Source organism: Hyperolius riggenbachi, chromosome 3, assembly GCF_040937935.1.
Source record: "Hyperolius riggenbachi isolate aHypRig1 chromosome 3, aHypRig1.pri, whole genome shotgun sequence".
NCBI classification, from domain to species: Eukaryota; Metazoa; Chordata; class Amphibia; order Anura; family Hyperoliidae; genus Hyperolius; species Hyperolius riggenbachi.
Window position 1 is genome coordinate 74,896,889 of NC_090648.1, and position 16,806 is coordinate 74,913,694.

The 16,806-nt window shown below is 46.6% G+C and overlaps 1 protein-coding gene across 1 annotated transcript in view; it reads right to left on the reverse strand.

Annotated features, from left to right (window-relative positions):
* Positions 1-16,558, reverse strand: part of LOC137561006 (intercellular adhesion molecule 5-like) — a 50,530-nt gene extending 33,972 nt beyond the window's left edge. Inside the window, exon 1 of the mRNA XM_068272212.1 lies at positions 16,337-16,558. Coding sequence (XP_068128313.1) covers positions 16,337-16,400 — 64 coding nt within the window. The 5' untranslated portion in view covers positions 16,401-16,558. The remainder of the gene's footprint in view (positions 1-16,336) is intronic.
* Positions 16,559-16,806: the final 248 nt, after the last annotated feature.

Consider the following 16,806-nt stretch of genomic DNA (forward strand, 5'->3'; position numbering starts at 1 on the left):
CTTCCGCAAAACTTCGCCTGGTCCAGGCAAACGCGAACCACCAAAGTTCGCCTGGAACCGTTCGCGGGCGAACCGTTCGTCCCATCTCTACACTATAGCTGTATTTCTCATTATGCCCTATGGCAGCACCCAAAGCGTTGCGCTAAAATGAGCTGATTTGGTTTGAGAAAGGTGAAATATTTATTTTCATTTGCAGAGAAACAAATTAAATGAGCACCTTCAACATTAAAAGAGGCTCTATGGCCAGTTTTAGACTACCGGCTGGGGTTAGCTGGTCAGGGGACCGCACCGTCAAAAACAGGCCTTCGGGGATTACCGTGTTAGTATGCGGTAATCCCCGTCTGGCAGCCGGCCAAGCAGGAAGTGCCGCTCACTTCCTGTGGCCAAAGCGATCATATGTCCGGAAGTGTATTGCTAAAAATACACTTTCACGTATGCGCAACATGTAAAATTTGTGGCGGGTTTTTCACACACACACGCATCACCATAGACTTACACGACTTCCTGTCTACCGCACGTCGCTGCAGAACCGCACGGTAACGTAGATCTGTCCTTGCATCGGAGGTGTAGCGAAAACGTCACTTCCATCACAATGCGCCGCACTGCGTCAGTATGAATGGGCCCATAGACTTGCATTGAGCTGCTGTAAAATTACCGGCGCAGTGTGAAAGGCCCCTCAAGTGATATATAGTAGAATGCAGTACATTCTCTAGGATACCCACTTTTATGGTAATTATCTTGGTTTCAGCCACTGGCGTAGCTAAGGAGCTGTGGGCCCCCATGCAAGTTTTACAATGGGGCCCCCCAAGCACTCTATACATAACAATTGATACGGCACACCAAAACCTGCCAATGTCAACTACAGTGTCAGAGGTGCAAGAAGGGGATGGGGAACAGTTTGTTAATGATTACCAATATTCAAAGTATCTATAGAAGTTATTATTATGAACACAGGACCAATAGAGAGCTAATACTGTAGTTGAGGGAGAGCCCTTCGGGCCCCTCTGGCCCAAGGACCCCTATGCTGTCGCAACCTCTGCAACCCCTATTGCTACGCCCCTGGTTTCAGCATCAGAAACACTTCCTATATCTATACTGTACACTGCTGCAATAGTAGTATGTTTAGCTATGTGGAATTGTCCTACCAGAGTAATCTGGGAGGTCAGGCATTATTTTCATGGCCTTCAGAATTCTCTGAAAGATGATACATACACCAGTGATACATTTCAGAATGTAAATCGGGGAGAAGATTCTACAATGGGCAAACACTGACTAAATAGTCTAAAAATAATAAGCAATTTTATTCATTACGCTTTTTTCACTACGTTAAAGCTAATGGGAACCGATTTAGAAATAAAAAAAGTCAGATACTCACCTAAGGAGAGGGAAGGCTCGGTCCTAATGAGCCTTCCCTCTCCTCTCCCGGTGCCCGGTCCCGCTCAGGATCCCCCGTAGCAGTATTCGACCAGTTTGGTCAAATACTGCCACTCCCGCCGCCCAAGGGAGGTTTCGGAAGTCTTCTGGAGCAATCGGGCTCCCGAAGACGGGCCGTTCCATACTGCGCATGCGCGAGCGCCCTCTATGACGCACTCGCGCATGCGCGTATGGAGCCGCCTGTCTTCAGGAGGACTCGGCTCCTGAAGACTTCCGAAGTCCCTGCGGCGGGGGATTTGAACGGAGGATCCTGAGGGCACCGGGAGAGGAGAGGGGAGGCTCATTAGGACTCAGAACCTTCCCTCTCCTTAGGTGAGTATCTGACCTTTTTTTTTTTTTAAGGAGGGGTAACATTAGCTTTAATTCCCCCTCCTCTGTGACTAATCACAAGTTGTAATTTGATCCCTCAGCAGTGTCAGCTGCCTGCCATGGCTAATTGGAAAACACAGGATGTTAACAATGTGTCTGCTTCCATGAAAGCAGGAAGTAGACACTCTACAGATGTATTACAGGATTTGTAACAGCTGTAACAAAGAAATGTTTTTCTTTAAAGGTTATTATGCTGTCGCGTATTGTAGAGCAGAGAGGAAGTTCTGAGTTCAGGTCCGTTTTAATGCTTTTCAGATAGTAACTTGTTAGGAAGAAAGCAATATAAGGTCTTTGTTCCTTTCTTCCCCTTAATCTTTTTTATAGTGTAGATGCATTTTCCAAAGAACACTGAAGCATTGTTGTCAGTCTCTACCCCCAGGGACACTTACATTGTAATATTCCCAGTGCAGTTATACATTCACAGTACTGGATTGCCAAATGGGGGAAAGTAAGTTAGTTTACCTGTATACATCTGGGGTGGGAGAGGAAGGCCACACTCAGGGAGACTATGACAATTCTGTAATTGTACCCTAATACATTGTGCCCAGCACACTAGCAGTGCAAGCAGGGCGGAGGCAGAGGTAACAGAGGCACCAGTCTCGAGGCGCAGTGTGCGTGTGTCACATGACATACCCATCCATCATGGCTCAGCCTTTACCCACTGGGGGACTGTCCAGAGGGAATAGCAGACACACTGTCACTCCTTCCTGCTGGCAGACAGGCACCAATGCAGCGTCAACAGCATGTCTACTGCTAAGCTACATAGATGGAGCAGGCAGGGAGGTGGTTTGGGGAGAGTGGGGGCAAACTTTGGTGTCTAAGCCATGGGGCCTTGTCCCAACCCGGTGATCAGCAAGTGCTACAAAAGCGCGTATGGTGGTTCCCAGCCCTTAGGCCGTGTTACAGCTTTCTCCCCTGGTGTATGAAGATCACAATCAGTGATGCATTGTAACTGAACATTTTTAGGATGATTTTAGCAGATTCATGTTGTCAGTATCACTTATCCTTTAGAACGTAGCCAATGGACAACCAATATTTTGCTCTGAATGGTGGGGGTCGCCGGGGTTATTGTTATGTCCCTGGTCATACCCACTTAATTATTGTAAGTTTTCAGATTAAAAATATACCGGTAAATCATAAACACAGTAAATATATCTGAATACATATTTATACCTGTAGTTAGTTAAAAGCATCAAGAAATCTGTGAAAAACATTTATCTACGCAAATCGAGTACTCCTAAGAAACATGAATGCATTAAGGCGTACGTTAAAAAAGGGCGCCGGGAAAAAAGGGCGCAGGGTTTTAAAAGATAATCATGAATAACGTTTAAAAAAAATTGTGTTATATTTCGTTTAAAAATAATGTTTTATAAAGTTATAAATCATTAAATAATGTGTATAAAATCGGCAATTTTAAAAACGTTAATCTTCCCTGTTTAAAAATTGAAATTTCTAATAACGTTTTATAAAACATTAATAAGAATTTTACTAAAGCTATACCTAACCCTACTCTCACACAGAACCCTCCCTGTACCTATCCCTAACCCCTAGACCCCCCTGTTGGTGCCTAACCCTAAGACCCCCCTGTTGGTGCCTAACCCTAAGACCCCCCTGGTGGTGCCTAACCCTAAGACCCCCCTGTTGGTGCCTAACCCTAAGACCCCCTGTTGGTGCCTAACCCTAAGACCCCCCTGTTGGTGCCTAACCCTAAGACCCCCCTGTTGGTGCCTAAACCTAAGACCCCCCTGTTGGTGCCTAAACCTAAGACCCCCCTGTGATAAGCATTAATAACGTTTTAAAAAAATATGGTGCGGTTTTTCGTTTAAAAATGAAAAAAAAAATTTGTACGGTTTTTCGTTTAAAAGTAATGTTTTAAAAAATATTGTACTGTTTTCCGTTTAAAAATAATGTTTTAAAAATTATAAATCATTAAATAATGTGTAATCATGAGAAACAGTTATAAAACATTAAAAGTCTCCGGGCGCCGCTTTTAAAACGTTATTTTTCTCCGGCGCCCTTTTTTCCTGTTGGGCGCCGATTTAAACGATATTTATTATGGGAGTGAATGGCGGCGCCCTTTTTGTCCACCTGCCTCATGCGCCCAAATTTCCTGCTTCCGCTACTATACTGTTGAGAAATTCTGGTCTAATCAACTAATGAAAGCCTCTATACTAGTGTAATAGTACTTCCAAGTTCAAATAAGATTTTAGTTTTGAGGTGCTGCTTTGCTGAAAATATTAGGTTATATTAAACACACACACAAATAAATAACCCTTTGAACGATATGCTGTGCAAGCCAGCAGATGCCACTTCTGTCCTGTACTTTTCTCCCAATTTTCACAAACATTCATTCTCTTTCTTCTGCGTCTACCCACCCAGAAATTACTCAGACAGAACATGCATTCCTTGGCGTGTGTATATGGAGCGTGGCTAGAGGACATGTCATGGCAACAGCACAATAATTGTGTCCTTATGTCAATTACAGAAATCTTATTTTTAGCTTTTGCTAAGTTTGTAAAAATTCAAGATGCATTCAGTAATGACTGTACCTGCCATATGATACTTAGGCAAAGCTGAAGAGTCTCTTTATAATAAAGCATATCTGAAGGGTTAATTGCCCCAAGTCCAAGTCCCCTGTGAGCTGACGCCTCCCCCCAACTTGTGAGCCCCTGTGCTCCTGCAAAGTTTTTGGCAGCATAGCAACTGCTCACTTTTGCCCCGGCGCCCATATTGAAGCCAGAACCGGGCATGCGGATAGCCAGACCCCCCATCATTTAGAGAGCGCAGTGGAGTGAGTAACTCACCATCCGAGGCTGGGGCTGGCACACACAATACTCTCTTCCTCTTTGGTGTCCTGGTCTCCAATATCTCCAGCACCGTCAGTCATCACATAAACCATTGGTGGCGTTGGATCACAAGATAACTGACGTCCTGCGGCCATGCTAACCAGGACACCAAAGAGGAAGAGAGAAGATTGTGTGTGTCCCTCCTGGCCCAGGATTATAACTTACCAAAGGGTTACCAAAGAATTTTGGGTCGCACTGCAGTGTTAGAAAGCTGGGTTTGCGTCTGAGATCTTGGGTCTTCCAGCAGGACAATGACCACAAACATACGTCAAAAAACACCCACAAACAGGGGCGTCTCTAGCCATTGTGTCACTCCAGGCGAGAAAACCTGTGGCACCCCCCCATGTGGTGCCCCCCTGATGAAAATAATTGTAATGCAGCAATGTTTCTTCATGAGATAAAAGTAATGCGGCAATCTTTCACCAGAAAATAATCATAACGCAGCAAGGATTCACTTAAAATAATCGTAATGCAGCAATCTTTCACCAGAAAATAATCATAACGCAGCAATGATTCACCATAAAATAATTATAACGCAGCAATGATCCACCATAAAATAATCATGGTGTGGCCAGCATTCACCAGAAAATAATCGTAATGCGGCAGCGTGCACCAGAAAATAATCGTAATGTGGCCAGCGTTCACCAGGAAATAATCGTAATGTGGCCAGCGTTCACCAGGAAATAATCGTAATGTGGCCAGCGTTCCCCAGGAAATAATCGTAATGTGGCCAGCGTTCCCCAGGAAATATTCGTTATGTGGCCAGCGTTCCCCAGGAAATAATCGTAATGTGGCCAGCGTTCCCCAGGAAATAATCGTTATGTGGCCAGCGTTCCCCAGGAAATAATCGTAATGTGGCAGCGTTCCCCAGGAAATAATCGTATGTGGCCTGCGTTCCCCAGGAAATCATAATGTGGCAGCGTTCCCCAGGAAATAATCGTATGTGGCCAGCGTTCACCAGGAAATAATCCTAATGCGGACAGTGTTTCACTAAATGTATAATTACCTGTAAAAAGAAAAGTATTTACTCACCTGCAGAAGACTCCTCTCCCTGGGCGCAGATCCCCCGACGAACTTCCTGCAGCGGCGGCGAGCACGTGTGACAGGCGGGGGCGAAGTTAGGGGCGGCGCCGACGTGTTTACAAACTAGCGTGCGGAGATTGCACGCTCTGCACAGAGAGGGAGAGGGGGTGGGCGGGGAGAGGGGCGGACCAGTGGGCGGCGGCACTGCACATATAAACTAACGTGCGTGCTGCTCGCTCTGAGGAGGAGAGGAAGGGGGCGGACCAGTAGGTGGCGCCGAGCACAGGCTGAGCTGCCTGTCACAGCCGGCGCCGACCTGGCTGAAAGGAAAATAAATAAATAAACACGCACAGAGCGGCGAGAGAGCGCCCACTTCCACCAACGACGCCATAGGCAAAAATTTATAGTTGCCTAATGACACAGACGCCTCTGCCCACAAATGGAACGCAAAAAAACGCTGGACAGTTCTGAAGTGGTCAGTAAAATTGCTGAGAGAGAGATCATAAAATTGCTGTTGGGAAAAGTCGCCCTTCCAATAAGAGAGACCTGGAGCAGTTTGCAAAGGAAGAGTGGTCCAAAACTCCGGAGGAGAGGTGTAAGAAGCTTATTGATGGTTATAGGAAGCGACTGGTTTCAGTAATTCTTTTCCAAAGGGTGTGCAAACAAATATTAAGTTATGGGTGTCAATAATTTTGTCCAGCTCATTATTGGAGTTTTGTGTTACATTATGTCCAGTTTGCTTTTTTTTCCTCTTTTTTTTGTTTTGTTCCAATACACACAAAGTGAATAAACATGGGTGTGATGATATATTGGGGTGATGATGATGATATGTACGATAGTATGCAAAATATCGCCGCCGTATGGTATCGCACAGAAGCGTATTTTTAATTTTTCTGGCTGTGTCACATGGGTATGTCAGCCAGTCTGGCTTTGAAGGTATTGGCAGCTAGCTTCATGGAAACTGTTAATGTGATTGAGTGTGTGTGTGTGTCGATAGACCTACATTTGCATTGAATTCCTCTGGAAGCAGGGAGCTTGGAAATTAGCATACAGTTCCTCTGGACAGCCAGGAACAGGTAATTAGGTTCCCTTTTGTCTGGCATCCTGCAAATGTGGTGCATTGCTTTGATCTTTTGTATTAAGGTAAACAGCTGCCTGTGGGTCAAAACACTATCAGACTAACTGAATCTGCCAAGTTCAGAGTGGACAGGAAAAGCCTTGAAATTCGCATGTCACAGCTAGCCCAGGTGTGACAAGGGGCTCGGCAGACCGTGATGTCACAAACGGGGAAATTGCGTTAGATTGTGGGACTTGTACCCTCAGGCCCCAAATGGGCCTATAAGAACCTGCACAGGTCATTCACAACTTGTAGCTCTCTGGAGATAGCAAAGACGCTAGGGCTGCCCGACTACTGGTCGAAAGCGGCGTTCTCCCGCCAATGACGTTCAAACAACGCTGGTAACATTTATTTTTCCCTGTTCATTTTGGTATGCAAATATCCTTGTGTGTATCTTTGTAACTTTTATCCTTGTAACTTTTATTTGGTAACTTTTATTCTTTTTGTAAATCTTTTGTATATATTATTTTCTGCATTGTTCCACTTTTTTCCTGGAATATTAAATCGTTATTTAATAAGTTTGACTTCTGCTGTACTAAACTAACACTCATAGCCTAGAAGAGACTGAAGTGTAACTGTGTGTAAGTCCATGCCTGATTGTACGTTTGAGCAACACTACTGTATGAGATTGTAATTGCATTGTGTGTGTGTGCGTGGCATTCCCGTATTCGCCCTAAAGCGCAAAGCGGCCCTGATTACGAAAACGCGGATTGCGTGAGCACTCGACAGCCGAGTGGACGTGTCTAGCAACAGCTAGTGGTGGCAGTTGGCAGTAAGAAGCGTTTGAGGGGCCACAGCCTTGTTTTTGGCTTGAATAAGGCTGCTCCCTCTTGATCTGGTCAAACCCGCAGTCGGGAACCGTATACGCAGGCGTGCCGCGGGGCCGGTTCCTGACAATGGGGTGTCAACAAGTTTGGCCACGACTGTATACTGTCTGCGTAGCATGTTTGTAATAACTCATTACTGGCCACACTGTGCAAACACATCACACATATCACACCACTATTACTTCCCACCATTATGTGTCCACCGATCTGCATTCCAGTTTTTATATATCCTAGGAATAACAATTACAAGAAGACTAAAGCAGCAACAATCTATGTCTACTAATATTTTATGATGAAACTGAAATTTCCCTCAGTATTCCGACCTTAGTGTCCATGTCTGAGCAATGAGGATTCCTGGTGAGTAAGATTTTCTGTATAGTAGCTCCTTTAATTCTGCTTCCTGTTTCCTGTTTTTCTGATGCCACATCCAGTTGCTTCTTCTGATGTCTGTCCTCACCACTGATTGTTATTGCTGCTGGTGTATTCTCTGCGGCTTACTAATGGTAAAGTCTCTATTGTTTGCAGCTAATAAAGTCTCTTCAGGCCGTTACATACTGTACATCTGAGCAGCTTTGCAGAATCAGTGAAAGCCCTAGTTAAAGGGTACCTTAAGTGAAATAAAAGTTGCCAGTTTAACTTACCGGGGGTTTCTTCCAGCCACTTGTAATTCTTCTGGTACCTCACATGTGCCATAGGTAACCCGACAGGGGGACATTCAGGGAGGTTGGCTGCATCTCACATATTAGGCACAAGCCTACAGTGCCTTATGGGGAATCCAGCCATGAGTCTACAGCCAATTTTAGGGGGAATCCAATTAAATTATCTTTATGTTTTTGGGAGGGAAATCCATGCAGACACAGGGAGAACATACAAACTCATTGCAGATAGTACCCTGCCTGGGATTCAATACAGGGACCCAGGGATGCTCGGATGTGCCTCATCCACGAATTCGGCAATCCGCGTGGTTGCAAAAAAAAATCCACATTCGGCCCCGCCGCATGCGGATTTTCATCCGCGTCCACGCAACCACGCGGATTTTCTGCCGTGAATGGCGTAATCACGCGTGAATTCCCGCCCGGAGGCGGATTTTCTTTGCACGTTATTAACAAAGCCCCCATACATGCTACAATCCCCCAAATTGCATGGATAATCGAGGTGATAAGGGGCAACATAACTTCAACATTTTTTTTTTTTTAATGGCTTTTAAAGACAAATCACCACTGTAAATGGGGCTATTAATTGGTAATACGTGGTTTTAAAAAGGGATATACACGTTAAGCAATCAAAGAGGTGAAGGCGAGTTCCAATGGCACTTGGCGGCGAAGGTACCGCTGGAGGAGGATGAGTGGCTAACGCCAAAAAGGCCCCAGAGAGGTTTTTGTAATTTGTTTTTTTTTTTTTTTTTTTGCAGCAATTAGCAATGACATTGCAGCAGAGTTGTCAGTCAGTGGACACGGGCAGTGTGAACGCAGAGTGCAGTGGTGGTAGCGACTGAGTCAGGAGAAGGACTATGCGGGCGGTCAGTTCAGCAGCACAGAAGGACCACGGCAACATACTGGTAGTACTAGTAGCAGCACAGCGTCATAGTGCTGGCCAAAAAATTAAATGCACCCGGTGACCCGGGCAGTGTGAACGCAGACAGAGTACAATGGTGGAAGCGAGTGAGTCAGGAGGACGAGGACAATGCGGGCGGTCAATTCAGCAGCACAGAAGGACCATGGCAACATACTGGTGGTAGACTAGTAGTCCCCAGTAAGTCCTGAGCTTCTTGCATCAGCAGGTTCCCAGATGCCGGACTGAGGGACAGAACGCTGTCATCCTGGGAGGGCTGCTGACCAGTGGGTGCTGGGGTGGATGTCACAACAAGCGTGGGATGTTGGCTGCTGCTGCTACTGCTTGGAGTGGTGCTCACAGTAGAGGTCTGGGAGGAAGTCATGATGTCCATGAGTACGTCAGGTTCCATTTGCTCAACCACCACACGGGGACCAGAAACTTTAAAATATTTGGACAATGGCGTCCGCTGACTCGGCCCAGGCTTTGCTGCCCCCCTTTCTGCTGCATCACGACCACGTACAGCTGGGCGTCCTCTCCCTGGACGTGGAGCAGTCCCAGAAGTGGCTGAGGCAATTGAACTCCCTTTCCTCTCACCCCGCGAAACCCTGCCAGACATGTTGCTAGTAATGAATCACTGGATGCAGTGGGCACAGTACAAGGTCACTGAAGGATGCAGTGGGCACAGCAGTGGGCACTGGATATACAACTAGGTCAATGAAGGATGCAGTGGGACCAGCAGTGGGCACTGGATATACAACTAGGTCACTGAAGGATGCAGTGGGCACAGTACAAGGTCACTGAAGGATGCAGTGGGCACAGCAGTGGGCACTGGATATACAACTAGGTCACTGAAGGATGCAGTGGGCACAGCAGTGGGCACTGGATATACAACTAGGTCACTGAAGGATGCAGTGGGCACAGTACAAGGTCACTGAATGATGCAGTGGGCACAGCAGTGGGCACTGGATATACAACTAGGTCACTAAAAGGATGCAGTGGGCACAGCAGTGGGCACTGGATATACAACTAGGTCACTGAAGGATGCAGTGGGCACAGTACAAGGTCACTGAAGGATGCAGTGGGCACAGCAGTGGGCACTGGATATACAACTAGGTCACTGAAGGATGCAGTGGGCACAGCAGTGGGCACTGGATATACAACTAGGTCACTGAAGGATGCAGTGGGCACAGTACAAGGTCACTGAAGGATGCAGTGGGCACAGCAGTGGGCACTGGATATAAAACTAGGTCACTGAAGGATGCAGTGGGCACAGTACAAGGTCACTGAAGGATGCAGTGGGCACTGGATATACAACTAGGTCACTGAAGGATGCAGTGGGCACAGCAGTGGGCACTGGATATACAACTAGGTCATTGAAGGATGCAGTGGGCACAGTACAAGGTCACTGAAGGATGCAGTGGGCACAGCAGTGGACACTGGATATACAACTAGGTCACTGAAGGATGCAGTGGGCACAGTACAAGGTCACTGAAGGATGCAGTGGGCACAGCAGTGGGCACTGGATATACAACTAGGTCACTGAAGGATGCAGTGGGCACACAAGGATGTCACACTGTGTAATGAGATGCTTATATGCCAGCGAGCGAGCAGTGGGCACTGGGCACGGCACAAGGTCACTGACAAAATGAATGAACAGCACTGGCAGAGAGTGGCGGCGCCGGCGGTGTGACTGGCTGTCTGTAAATAGTACAAGTGTATAACTGTCACTGGAATATACAAGTGAACACTGCAGCTGCACTAACCTGCCTGCCTGCACTAAACACAGATAATCCCCACTCCCACTACACTGACTACACTGCAGCACTGAACCTGCCTGCACTACACACAGTTAAATAATCACTAGACTCCCACACTCCCACTACACTACACTGACTACAACTAACTACAGCAATCACTCACTGACTAGTTAACTGTGTACAGTATAAGAGCAGTGTTAGCAAAAAAAAACGCTTTGTTTTTAACACAATAAATGCACTTGCTCAAACAACAATGGCCTGGAGATAATCCTCTCAGCACCACAGTCTAGCAAGGACAGAGCTTTTCCATCATGGCCGCCGCTTTATATTCAGGAGGGGAGGGCATAGCTCCCCTCCTGTGATTGGTTGCTAGGGCCTGGCTGGGGCCCTCTGATTGGCCTGCAATGTGTCACTTCCGCATAATTTGACGCATTTCCGCTAACCACGACTTCAGCGCCGGGTTTCAAGAGCGTGAATGCGGATTTCTGTCCGCATTCACGCGAAGCCGAAGCAGATTTTTGTGGTTGAAAATCTATCCGAGGCGGAATGCGTCAAAATGGTCGTGAATCCACGCGTAAGCGTGATCACGACCTGGCGGTGAGCACCACTGCAGGGACCCAACACTGCAGGGCGAGAGGAGAGTGCTAACCACTACACCACTGTGCTGCCTCACTACGAAACTATGAGAAAGCCATTCAGAGGTTATGTCCAACATTGGAGTCATGTGGCTCCATTGTCTGGCTACACAACCATGGACCCCAAGCACTGAGGACCACTTTGGATCGGAACTGACTACTTCTCCTCCCACACCGCTGCACAGCATTCCAAGAACACCCATGTTGTTCTACATTGCCCCCGCCCCCCCCCCCCAACCCCCCATCGCTGAAACCAGGCTACTTGAAAAACTGGGATAAGGTCAGTAGCTGTAATACCCACTCTTAACTTCCGGAGAGTGTGTGAGCACCATTCCCCCACACAGCTGTATCAGCAGAAGGTAGGTGCCATTGTGACATGCAGCTAAACTCCAGAAGATCAGGCCACATGTCTGAAAGCCCAAGCAGCAGGACCTCATTGATATCACTTTAGATGTGTAAAGAAGAACTTTAACCCAGGATTAAATTTCATTCCAATTAGCAGATACCCCATTTCCCACGAGATATCTTTTATCTTTGTGTAATACGTCACCAGGGCAGGCGCTATCACTGAGGCAGAGGGGGCCCCAGGACCACCAAGCGCTGCTGGGCCCCCCAGGTCTGGTATCTCCAGGAAAAGAATGTCCCCGCAGCCGGATCAGTGAATAATGGCGCACAGCGCCTATGCATAAAAATGGCGCAGCATTAAAAATAAACGCTTATCACTATAGCTTATCGCTAGTTATCGTTAATACTGCATAATAATGGCGCATAGGGAAAAAAGAAGAACACTGTAACATTATTTATCAATAGCGCTGTTCATATGCCAAACAGCAGATGTTATTGCGCACAGTAACGTTATTTATCAATAGTGCCCTACATAAGCCAAACTGCAGAAGTTATTTAACTGCAAAACGGTGAATGGATTTAATGTAACACTGTCAAGGTTAGGGTTAGGCACCACCAGGGGAGATTTAGGGTTAGGCACCACCAGGGAGGTCTTAGGGTTAGGCACCACCAGGGGGGTGCTTAGGGTTAGGCACCTCCAGGGGGGTGGTTAGGATTAGGCACCACCAGGGGGGTGGTTAGGGTTAGGCACCACCAGGGGGGTGGTTAGGGTTAGGTACCACCAGGGGGTCTTAGGGTTAGGCACCACCAGGGGGGTGCTTAGGGTTAGGCACCACCAGGGGGGTGCTTAGGGTTAGGCACCACCAGGGGGGTGCTTAGGGTTAGGCACCACCAGGGAAGGTGTTAGGCACCACCGGGGGGGTCTAGGGGTTAGGGATAGGTACAGAGAGGGTTCTGTATGTTAACGCTATTTTTCAATAAAATAAACAGAGCTAAATAATGACAAGGCTTTAACATTTAATAGCGATAAGCGACAAACAGATTAGCGGCAACACTGGACATGGCACCAGGCAATTTGCACTTGCCACGGGTCACGTGGCACTTGCCAAGTGTCACGTGCCAGGTGACACGTGGCAAGTGACAGTAAGACAGCAGAGGAGAAGACATTAGTGCACACTAACTGTCACACTGGCACTGCTCACAGCACAGCAGTTCTGTAAAAAGCTAACACAGTAGTACTACTACTCTAACAACTACTAGCACTGACTGCAGTACTACAGTACTAACTACACAATAAACCAGTAATCCTATCCCCTAATTCCTAACCTAACCAATACCTAAGGCTAATAGCTGGCCAGCAGGCAGCAGCTGGCCTGGTCTGTGCACAGCACCCACACATACACATAGCAGCTGCATGCAGCACACACTGACTGTCACACAAATGACATCAAGCTAATTAATGGTTTAACAATAGTGTAGTGATAGTGAAGGGGTTAATCACTGAACGGTTTTCGGTTTATCACTGTGTACAGCCCTTGCAAGGCCCAGCAGCACTGGAGAACACACTCTGACTGTCACACTATGACATCAATCAAGCTAATTAACGATTTAACAATAGTGTAGTGATAGTAGTGAAGGGGTGAATCACTGAACAGCTTTAGGTTTATAACTGTGTACAGCCCTTGCTAGGCCACCAGCACTGGAGCATGTCTCTCAGTGAGCATTCAGCAAGCTAAGACGATATGTCTCATCACGGCAGCCCTCTTTATTATACAGGGGGCTGGCTAGTGTTCCTTTCTGTGATTGGGTGCCAGGGTTTAGGCTGGGAGCCCTCTGATTGGCTCAATGAGGTCAGGTGGGGCTGGCCAGGGTTCCCCTCTGTGATTGGTTGCTAGGGCTTCTGTTGGGAGCCCTCTGATTGGCTCCAGGACGTCATCTCCTTAGTTACAGTATTTGCGATCCGGATATCCGCGGATATCTACGTTATGCGGTCAAATATCTGTTGATAGCGATCCGGATTTAAAAAAAAATCCAGGATCCGAATTGGAAAGCGTAAAAAAGTTTGGATATCTGGGTTACCGTGCCGTGTGGCACTGCAGTCCCCCTGGGAGGCTCAGAAGAGATCGGCTGTTACAGGCTAATGTCTATGACAGCTGATCGATGTGATTGGCTGGCGGGGGGAGGGAGGGAAAAAAATTATTAAAAAAGGGAAAATTTATTTAAAAATAAATAAATAAAAAAAACTATGATCCTACGGGGGTGTAAACCTACAGTCCTCAAGTGGTTAAAGAACATCTGTAATGGAAAAATGAGCCCGGGGAAGGGAGGGGGGGGGGGGTACATACCTCGGGATGGGACAGCCTCTGGATCCTAATGAGTTTTCCTGCAGCCCCCCCGATCCAACACTAAACGGACCCAACTGGATCCGCTCTACTGGGCAGGTGCAAATACTTTGCACTTGTGCAGTAGAGTGGATCCAATCAGGTTCAGCTATTTGTGCCTGAGCCCAAACGAAAGCCACACCTGCTCGAGGCTCTCTCGGGATTGTTATGATCCTGGAGCCCGCATAGCCGTTCAGGGGCGGCCAGCGCTGGATCTGGGCTGCAGGAGGGGACGGGGAAGCTTCATTAGGATCCAGAGTCTTCCCCCTTCTGAGGTAAGAACTCCCAGGGGCTCTTTTTCTGTTACAGGTTTACTATAACGAGGAGTCTTTCATTGAGCCAACAATCCCCTGCTGCCCTCTCCCACTGTACAGAGATTTTCCAACATGCTTAATCAATAATCTCTCTGAAATTGATCAGTAATCAATCGATTGGGCATGTTGGGAGCGATAGATCACAGGACGATTTGATCAAAGTAATCAGATCGGCCAGAAAAAAATCAATATGGGTGTGGCCTGCCTTAATCAAAGACTATAGAAAAAACCCTACAAAAAACACGTACTGGTGTAACCCAGGCAGGCCAGCAGTGTGTGATAGCTCTACCTATTTGTTAGACTGAAGAAACACAGAAACAGCTGTCTCTCCGCTCTGTCCTGACAGCAGACAAGCCTGTACTGTACGGGAAGACTTATGGGTTGTGCTTCACAGCAAGAGTCGGAAAACTGGCGTGAGCTGCAGAGCGGTTCACAAAATAAATCACAGACAACAAGAAATATCAACATGCACAAGTAAAACGTCACCTGGTCCACTTCTTATCCGGACACAAAAAGTAACAAAATAATCTAACACAAATGTTTGCAGTACTGTCAGCAGTCCAGAGTTACAGATGCAAAAGTTACAACTATCCAGGTATAAAAAACTGGACATTCTAAAGGTACTGATACAATTCTGATTGTACTACTTATGTAATAATCAGCACAACCAATGTTTTTAAAACGGTCTAATTAAAAGTTGTATTTTAGTATTTGTCTCCTCTAGTAAAGCTTATAATTTTGTATAAGATTGTACAATCAAGATTGTATCATCACTGAGCACCTTAAAGGACTTCCCATGTGAACTTAAAAATCTATTTTGTACTCACCTGGGGCTTCTTCCAGCCCCTTGCAGCCGTCTCAGTCGCTCACCACAGCCCCGGTCCTCCTCGGTGTTCCCGCTGGCTGGCTGTAAGGATCGTGACCCGCTGGCGGGGTCAGCTCTTCTGCGCCTGAGCGGGCACTCCGCATCCATATCATCTGGCGCATACTGCGCCTGCGCAGTAGTTGTGCTCAAATGCAGTGTGCGCCAGATAACGTAGGCACTAAGAAGAGCCGACCCTGCCGACGGGTCATCATCATTGCGGGCGGGCAGCGGGAACACCGAGGAGGACCAGGGCTGCGACTAGGGACTGAAACTACTGCTCGGGTTGAAAGAAGCCACAGGGGAGTATAAAATAGATTTTAAAGTTTGCATCGGAAGTCCTTTAAAGTGTAACTGTCGGGCATAAAATCAAAAATCAATTCTTTATTTTTATCTGGTAAACAAGTAATAAGGATGCTTATTAGGCAATCCAAACGTTAAAATCTCTATTACTTTTCTTGTTGATAAATGATCATTCCCCAGTTTACCTGACTCTTATTTGGTACACACAAAATTTGGTACACAAAAAGGAAGTTGCAGGGCATGCTGTGTTGTCCTTTTTTGCTTCTGTACATTAGTTAAGGGGAAATAAAGAAAAAGCAAAAAAAGACAACCCAGCAGGACCGGCAACTTCCTTTGTGCGGCAGCGTACCAAATAAGAGTCCGGTAAACTGGGGAATGATCATTTATAAACAAGAAAAGTAATAAAGATTTTAACTTTTTGATTGCCCTGTTAGCATCCTTATTACTTGTTTACCAGATACAAATAAAGAATTGATTTTTGATTTTATGCCCGACAGTTACACTTTAAGTGAGTTTGATTCTCTCGTACACGAATAAACCCCCCTCCAGGATTCTAGGATGAGACTTACTGTTCACTCTGCAGGCTCTGAGGATGGTGAGGGTGATTAAAGTCCATACGGCAGAGAGCTCCATCGGGACGCTGTGTACAGTAGATGTCAGGTAGGATGACAGAATGAAGTGGGCTTCCAGCAGAGAAGTGAGAGATGTCAGGGAGAAGCTGGGCAGATGTTTCCACTCTCCTCCCCGAGTTCAGAATGTGTCAGTTCGGGACGGAGAGGGAGAGGCGGCCAGTGACTGTTTCATGTGCAGTATTATGACACGTGATGAACGGGCGGGATTGTTTAGATCAACAGCTTCCATTTATGGAGCACTGATGGAAAATGCTACAGGGAGATATTATGGAAAGAATTATTCACTATTCCAGGGGAGGGTAGAAGAAGCCCAAAGTCATGCTTTTCTCCTATTCCGCCTGAAGCAGCTATTCTTCATTTTATAGTACTTTACTTATACTTAAAAGTACTTAACATTAAAGGAATAC